The sequence below is a fragment of the Dipodomys ordii genome, unplaced genomic scaffold (genome assembly GCF_000151885.1).
Source record: "Dipodomys ordii isolate 6190 unplaced genomic scaffold, Dord_2.0 Scaffold135, whole genome shotgun sequence".
NCBI classification, from domain to species: Eukaryota; Metazoa; Chordata; class Mammalia; order Rodentia; family Heteromyidae; genus Dipodomys; species Dipodomys ordii.
The window spans coordinates 4,929,827-4,938,408 of record NW_012267351.1 but is presented as its reverse complement, the minus strand read 5'-3'; the positions used below and the strand labels follow the sequence as shown (position 1 = coordinate 4,938,408).

The 8,582-nt window shown below is 46.6% G+C and overlaps 1 protein-coding gene across 1 annotated transcript; it reads right to left on the bottom strand.

The window, feature by feature from the left end:
• Positions 1–1,526: 1,526 nt before the first annotated feature.
• Positions 1,527–6,009, bottom strand: Gdf9 (growth differentiation factor 9). The gene is made up of 3 exons (XM_013030937.1): positions 5,607–6,009; positions 1,812–2,738; positions 1,527–1,596 (listed from the first exon to the last, which is right to left on the bottom strand). The coding sequence occupies exons 1-2, from the start codon at positions 6,007–6,009 to the stop codon at positions 1,837–1,839; spliced, it is 1,305 nt and encodes a 434-aa protein (XP_012886391.1). The 3' UTR covers positions 1,527–1,596; positions 1,812–1,836.
• Positions 6,010–8,582: the final 2,573 nt, after the last annotated feature.

The following is an 8,582-nucleotide window of genomic DNA, read 5'->3' as shown; positions in this document are numbered from 1 at the left end:
GGGGGGGGTGCGGGGGTCAGTCTTGGGCCTTGAACTCTGGGCCTGGGCACTGTCCCTGAGCTCTTCAGCTCAAGGCAAGTGCTCTACTACTTGAGTTACAGTGCCATTTCTGGTTTTCTGGTGGTTTATTGGAGATGAGTCTCAGGGACTTCTTGCCCGGGCTGGCTTTGAACTGTGATCCTCAGATCTCAGCCTGCTGAGTAGCTAGAATTACAGGTGTGAGCCACCAGCACCCAGTCTTTGCCAAACATTTTTAAGGCCGAGTTCCATCCCCAGTATTTTTTGCAAAGAGCTGTTAAGAGTAAAAAAAGGCAACTCACACAATGGAAGAAAATATTTGCAAATCATTATGTCATAAGGAATATTCAAAATGTAAAGAACTCTTAAAACTCAAAACAAAGAACAACCAACAAAAAAAGGCCAGGCACCAGTAGCTCATGCTTCTAATCCTGGTTGCTCAGGAGGCTGAGATCTGAAGGTTTTGGTTCAAAGCCAGCGTAGGCAAAAATATCCAAGAAACTCCTATTTCCAATTAACCCCCATAAAGTTCAAAGTGGAATTGTGGCTTAAGTGTTAGAGCACTAACTAATGGGCAGTGTTCAAGTTCTGAGTTTAAGTCTCAATTCCATTTTTAGGAATAGACTGAGACCCCAGTACTAGCACTAAATAATATTTCTATTTCATCACTTCTATTTCTAGGAATAGATGCAGGCAGAGAAGTTGGCTTTTTTTTTTTCCTTTTTGGTCAGTCATGGAGTTTGAACTCAGGGGCCTGGGCCCTGTTCTTGACTTCTTTTGCTCCAGGCTAGAGCTCTGTCACTTTGAGCCACAACTTCACTTCGGTTTTCGGGTTAATTGGAGATAAAGAGTCTCATAGATTTTCCTTCCTGGGCTGACTTTGAACCATGATCCTCAAATCTCAGCCTGCTGAGTAGCTAGGATTACAGGCGTGAGCCACCAGTGCCTGGCTTCTGACTTCCTTTTTATTCCAACAAAATGAGCTGGGCTCCGGTGGCTCACACCTTGTAATCCTAGACTCAGGAGGCTGAGATCTGAGGATTGCAGTTCAAAGCAGCCCAGGCAGGAAAGTCCATGAGATTCTATTCTTTTTCTTTTTTGTGGGTCATGGGGCCTGAACTCTGGGCCTGGGCACTGTCCCTCAGCTCTTCAGTTCAAGGCTAGCACTCTACCACTTCAGCCACAGACTCACTTCCTGCTTTTTCTGTTTATGTGGTACTGAGGAATTGAACCTAGGGCCTCATGCATGCAAAGCAAGCACTCTATACTGAGCCACCTTCCCAGTCCCCATCCATACGATTCCTATCTCCAATTAACCACCAGAAAACCAGAAGTGGCACTGTGGCTCAAGTGGTAGAGTGCTAGCCTTGAGCAAAAAAAAACCTCAGGGACAGTGCCCAGGCCCTGAGTTCAAGCCCCCGGACTGGCAAAAAAAAACTCTTTAATAGAACATACAGAACATATGGCACTGACAGGAAATTTATTCTATTACAGAAAGTGCTACCCCACTGAATTGTTTATAGCTGCAATTCTATCCAACATTTTGTGCCGATCAGTTTCCCATCTGAATTACGATTCCTGTGGAAAAGAAAAAAACCTATTACTCAAGAAAAAAAATTAAATCCCTCCCAAGTAATTATGCTTCACAGAAGTTTAGAAATTTAAAAAGGCTCCGTTGCAACAAAAGATGTTTTCCCGTAACACTGACAGATGTCATACCATGTGCCAGTCCACATACCCCCCTTAGATCTCTTAACCCACGAGGCTTTCCCTTAAGGCATACAAGTCCTCACCTGCCAGATAGGCTCCCAGGTTTGGTTACCGACAGGTGCACTTGGTGGCGATCATATCTTCGTATTCTTTGTAAGCGATGGAGCCATCCGGCTCGATGGTCAGGACGCTCAAGGGACTGTATTTGCCAGGCACACATGATGGCCTGGGCACCGACGAATCTAGCTTCTCATAGATAATGTTCTGTACCATGGTGTGCACCGGAGAACCATACCTGTGTCTCACAGCCCGGGGACAATCCCCTTTACAGAATCGAGGGTTGTACCTGTGTGGAGCTACTATCCAGTTATCCCACTTGAGCTGCCGAAAGCTGAGTCTAAAGTCGTGCAGTTCGCACTCACCCGGGGGGAAGAAAAACTGCCTGAAGTATTCACTCAGGTTGAAGGAAGTCGGAAGCAGCGGCTTCTTCGATTCCGAGCTGAGGACTTCCTGACCTCTAGGGTGACGAGAAAGTCGTGGGGTCTCGGTCCCTCTCCTGTCCAGGTCAGGGCCCTGGGCTGGCCCTCTTTGATAGTGCAGGGAGTACCACCGGTGATACGCCTGCGCACTCGTGTCGTTCAGATATAGGATCAGCGAGGGTGGTACCAGGCGAGACATGTGGAGGGGTCCCTCCGGGCCTGAAGGATGCGGTGGCTGGGCCAGCCAACAGGTGAAATTGACTGTCGTGTGGATGCTGCGCTCACTGGAGTCCACCAGGGGCTGCAGGAGAGAGGTCACGTCGATCTCCATCCATTTGTGATTCTTCAAGGTACAGGATAGCGGAGCTGGGCTCGATCTGGACTCGTGGATGGCCAGGATGCACAGGCACGTGAGAGCAGAGGGAGGAGGGATGGAGGTGTTGAACGTGTAAAGCAGGACGGACTTGAGTAAGTGTTCCACGGCAGCCACGCGATCCAGGTTGAACTGCAGGGCGTCAGAGGGGAGCAGGCCTGGGGAGAAAAACTCACCGGTAGCATTGACTCCAAGGCCACATCAACCAAGAAATGTACTCATTACCTTGCTCATGTGACTAACTCCTCTGTACAGCATCTTTACAATAAAATAAAAAATTTAAAAATATAGGTCATGCCGGGTGCCGGTGGCGCATGGCTGTCATCCTAGCTACTTAGGAGGCTGAGATCTGAGGAGCACGGTTCAAAGCCAGCCCGGGCAGGAAAGTCCATGAGACTCTTATCTCCAATAAACCACTAGAAAACCAGAAGTAGCGCTGTGGCTCAAGCGGTAGAGCGCTCGCCTTGAGCTGAAGAGTGCAGGGACAGCATCCAAGCCCAGGGTTCAAGCCCCACGACCGACCCAAAAAAAAAAAAATTAGCCTCACGGACTTTCCTGATCAGGCTGGTTTTGAGCCGTGATCCTCAGATCTCAGCCTCCTGAGTAGCTAGGATTACAGGTGTGAGCCACCAGTGCCTGGCTTCTGAGCTTCTTTTACTCAAGGCTAGCACTCTACCACTTGAGCCACATCATCACTTCCAGCTTTTTCTGGGTATGTGATACTGAGGAATCAAATCCAGTGCTTCATGCATGCTAGACAACACTCTACCACTAAGCCACATTCCTAGCCCACCATAACTAATTTGAATGGATTTTTAGTTTGTGCCAGGACTGGTGCCTGGCCAAATGTGTGTGTGTGTGTGTGTGTGTGTGCGCGCGCATCCTGGGGCTTGAATTCAGAGCCTGGGTGCTGTCCTTGAGTTTTTGTTCAAGGCTAGTTCTCTACCACTTACAGCCACAGCTCCACTTCCAGCCTTTTTTGGTAGTTAATTGGAGATAAGTCTCATGGGCTTTCTTGCCCTAGCTGGCTTCAAACCGCTATCCTCAGGTCTCAGCCTCCTGAGTAGCCAGGATTACAGGCTTGAGCTCAGGCACCTGGCTTGGATGGACTTTTTATCTGCAGTTAGTCAGACCAGCTTTGATAGTAAAGCTACAGGGAGTGAATATGTGCTGCAGCTTCCCTCCTCACAGCTAGCTCCACACACAGAGGAGGGTAATAAGCAGAATTTTTCTTGTGGTGAATATAGGGGGAAATCAGCACCATAATTTTAAAAGAAAGCTTACCAGATTCAATAAAGACATTCTAGCTCACACTTGTAATCCTACTTAGGCAGCTGAGATCTGAGGATCGCAGTCTGAAGCCAGCTGGGCAGGAAAGTCTGAGACTCTTTTCTCCAATTAACCATCAGAAAACCAGAAATGGATCTGTGGCTCAAAAATGGTAGAGTACTAGCCTTGAGGACAGAAGCTCAGTTACAGGGCTCAGGCCAAGTTCAAACCCCACAACTGAAAAAAAAGATGTTTTAGGTACAGTTTCCTCACCAATAGTTTGGTAGAACAAAAACATGTGAACTTTCTAGTATCTTTTTTTTCAATATATATATATATATATATATATTTTGGTCGGTCATGGGGCTTGAACTCAGGGCCTGGGAGTTGTCCCTGAGCTCTTATGCTCAAGGCTAGCACTCTACTACTTTGAGCCACAGCTCCACTTCTGGCTTTTGAGTAGTTAACTGGAGATAAGAGTCTCATAGGGATTTTTCTACTGGCTTCAATTCGTGATCCCCAGATCTCAGCCTGGGAAGCTAGGATTATGGGCATGAGCCACTGGCGCCCAGCTGTTTTTTCCAATCTTTAAAGCCACTAAATCTTTTTGTTGTTGTTGTTGTTTGTTTGTTTGTTTGTGGGTTGTGGGGCCTGAACTCTGGGTCTGGGCATTGTCCCTCAGCTTTTCAGCTCAAGGCTAGCGCTCTACCACTTGAGCCACAGAGCCACTTCTGGCTCTTTCTGCTTAACTGGTGCTGAGGAATCAAACCCAGGGCCTCATGCATGCTAGGCAAGCTCTCTACCACTGAGCCACCTTCCTAGCCCCATCTTTTAGTTTTAAAATTCTAAATTCTATCTTCTTAGCCCTTATTAAGTAATGAGGGCATTAAAAAAAAAAAAAGCCCAGTAAGACCAAATATGAGCGCTAGGTAGGGCTGTAGCTCAATGGTCGAGTGCTTACCTAGCATATTCAATCATCAGTAGCACTACTACGACCACCTGAATACATCAAGATACATCACAGTCCCGCCCCTTCCTATAACCAAGTATCTTTGGAACCCAACATGTCAGTACACACCTGTAATCCCAGCACTTGAGAAGTTTGAAGTTCGAACACAGAGTTCCCAAGGCCAGTCTGGGCAACAGAGTAAACCCCTTATCTCAAAAGGCCAAAAACAAGGTGGGTTCCAGTGACTTACACCTGTAATCCTAGCTACTCGGAAAGCAGAAATTGAGAGGATCATGGTTTGAGGCCAATCCAGGCTGAAATTTCTGGAGAGATAGGACTTGGTAAAACATACTTGTCATATCGTAGCTACAATTCTAACATAGGTGGATTGTGGTCCAGGTGCCTACATTGGCAGGAAATCTCTATCTTTAAAAACAAACAAAAAACCCCAAAAGGCTGGGAATGTGGCATAGTGGTACAGCACTTGCCTACCAAGAATGAAGCCCTGGGTTCAATTCCTCAGTACCATGTCAGCCAAAAAGGCAGGAAGTGGCATTGTGGCTCAAGCAGTAGAATGGCTAGCCTTGAGCAAAAGACTCTCAGGGACAGTGCCAAGGCCCTGAGTTCAAGCCCCAGGATTGGCAACAAAACAAAAAAACAAAGACAGGGCTGGAGATGTGGCTCAGCAGTAAGACAGCCTGGCTAGCAAGCTGGAGAACTTGAGTTCGAACCCCAATATTGCCAAAAAAACCCAAATCACCACAACTCCATAAACTTCACTTTCCACCATTTAAGCACTTTTACATACCTGTCACCTGGTCTCCAGAAGCCTGTTTGTTCTGAGTACTGGGAGTGAAGAGCCGGACAGTGTTGTGGAGGTGACTCTTACTGGATTTCGGAACCCCCTCTTTAGTAGCATAGGCTTTATAGAGCTTCTTCATGTAGTACAGTGCTCGGGAATCTGGTTGCAGCTTAGGAGATTCACCTCGCCTATCGGATAGGACCTTGAAGAGAGGAGGAAAGAGACCGGATCTGTCTGCCCCATCCACAAGCTGTAGTAAGGACCAAGGGTCTACCTCAGATTCAGACTCAGCATTAGGTGTAATCTTAGCTTCTCCCCCAAAAGTCTGAGAACCAAGGCTAAGATAAATAGGGCCATAGAGCCAGGCCAAGCAGCAAAACCATAGCAGGGATTTGCTGGGAAGTGCCATGACTTGAGAGAACTAACAAGAACAACATTTCCCCACACTGGTCATCTTCCTAAAGGGAGAAAAGCCCTCGCTAGGTCTCTTAAATAAATTTTAGGTGCGAGAATGGATGAGCATCACTTCTGGAATCAGACCTCAAGGGTACTTAGCTGAAGATCATTTTTATCAACTCTACTGCAGTCAGCTGATCACATCCTAATTATTTAATTTGTCCTCATGAGATTCAAATATATTTGGTTATGTAGCCTATTTCCCTGGCACTTACACCTGTCAAGATTGTCCATATCCTAATGGACTAGCTCTCTTGCTGAAAGTCTAAGAGAAACAGATAAATTATCTTCAAATAAAACCTCTCAGGGGGCTAGGAAGGTAGAATGCTTGCCTTGTATGCATGAGGCCCTGGGTTTGATTCCTCAGCACCATATAAGCAGAAAAGGCTGGAAGTGGCACTGTGGCTCCAGTGGTAGAGCACTAGGCATGAGCTGAAAAAGCTCAGAGACAGCGCCCAGGCCTAGAGTTCAAGCCCCATGACCGACAAAAAACCACCACCACCAAAAAGGACCTCTCAGCCAGAAGCTGGTGGCTTATGCCTGTAATCCTAGCTACTCAGGAGGCTGAGATCTGAGGATCGTGGTTCAAACACAGCCTAGGCAGAGCCCAGGCCCAAAGTTCAAGCCCCAGCATCAACAACAACAACAAAAATTCTCAGGGTCAAGGATGTAGCTCAATGTCATTGTTTGCCTAGTATGTTAGAGGCCCTGGCTTCCATCCCATCCCCAAGGCAAAAACAAGTACATCTTTTCCAATCTCTCTCTCTCTCTCTAGCTCTCTCTCCTTGCTTTCTCTCTAAGTCAGAGTCTGGGTGCTGTTTTGCTCAATCTACTGGAGCACTTAAGCTACATCCTTTGCTTCTAGGTTTTGGGTTTTTGTTTTTGTCAGTCATGGGGATTGAACTCTGGGCCTAGGCACTGTCCCTCAGTTCTTCACCTCAAGGCAAGCACTGTACCACTTGAGCCACAGTGCCATTTCTGGTTCTGGTGGTAAATTGGAAATAAGAGTCTCAGGGAGGGCTGGGAAGGTGGCTCAGTGGTAGAGTGCTTGCCTTGCATGCATGAAGCCCTGGGTTCAATTCCTCAGCACCAGTTAAGCAGAAAAGGCTGGAAGTGGCACTGTGGCCTAAGTGGTAGAGTGTTAGCTAGTTCAGGGTGGGGGAGGGGGTTTCATGGACTTTTCTGCCCCAGCTGGCTTTGAACCATGACCCTTAGATCTCAGCCTCCTGAGTAGCTAGGATTATAGGCATGAGCCACTGGCACCGGCTGGTTTTTTTGTTTGTTTGTTTTGTTTTGGCTGGTTAATTGAAGAATCTCAGAAACTTTCCTGCCAAAGCTGGCTTCAAACTTCCATCCTTAGATCTTAGCCTCCTGAGTAGCCGCCATGACAGGTGTGAGCCCTCAGCTCCAGGCTCAACTCATTTTTTTTTTTGCTGGTGGTGGGGCCTGAACTCTGGGCCAAGGTGCTGTCCCTCAGCTCTTCAGCTCAAGGCAAGTGCCCTACAACTTGAGCCACAGTGCCACTTTCGGCTTTTTTCTGCTTATGTGGTACTGAGGAATCGAACCCAGGGCCTCATGCATGCAAGGCAAGCGCTCTACCACTGAGCCACCTTTCCAGCCCAACAAGTAAGATTTTTTTTTTAAATAATATTTCTTTTGTGCTTGTTGAAATTCCCAAGGCCTATGACAAAGCTGTTGTGCTGATAATATTCAGCACATGTTGGCATGCAATTCACAGTGCTGGCTTACTCTTCCTCTTGGTTAATTCTCCTCAGAACACCATTTCCATATGTAATTATTTACTGCTGTTGGTTTGGAGAAGGGAGGAAAGGCACAATTTCTAACAGGTAAGAACCAGCTGAGTTCAACTTTTCTCAGGTGGCTTAGTATAGCCTAAGCATGTGCTTAGCAAACTGCAGCAGTACTTGAGGACTTTACATCTAGCCATCACTAGTTTTAAAAATATAAAAATCTTGATGTCCTTACACTAGTCTGTACATTCATCTGTAGATATTTTGGCTGAAAGGTTTTTGAGATGATTGCAAATACTATTAAATAATGGATTTAAAAAATATATGTCGGGCGCTGGTGGCTCATGCCTGTAATACTACTCAGGAGGCTGAGATCTGAGGATCAAGGTTCAAAGCCAGCCTGGGAAGGAAACTCTGTGAGACTTATCTCCAATAAGCCACCAAAAAAACTGAAAGTAGCACTGTGGCTTAAGTGGTAGAGCGCTCCCCTTGAGCTGAAGAGCTGAGGGACACTGCCCAGGCCCAGAGTCCAAGCCCCACGACTGCCCCCCCAAAAGATAGATAGATGGAGTGAGAGAGTGTGAGAGTGAGATAGATAGATATAGATAGATAGATAGATAGATAGATAGATAGATAGATAGATAGATAGATAGATAGATAGATAGTTGTGGCTCACACCTAAAATCCTAGCTACTTGGAAGGCTGAAATCTGAGAATCACAGTTTGAAGCCAACTTGGGCAGGAAAGTCTTTGAGACTCTTTTTTTTTTTTTTTT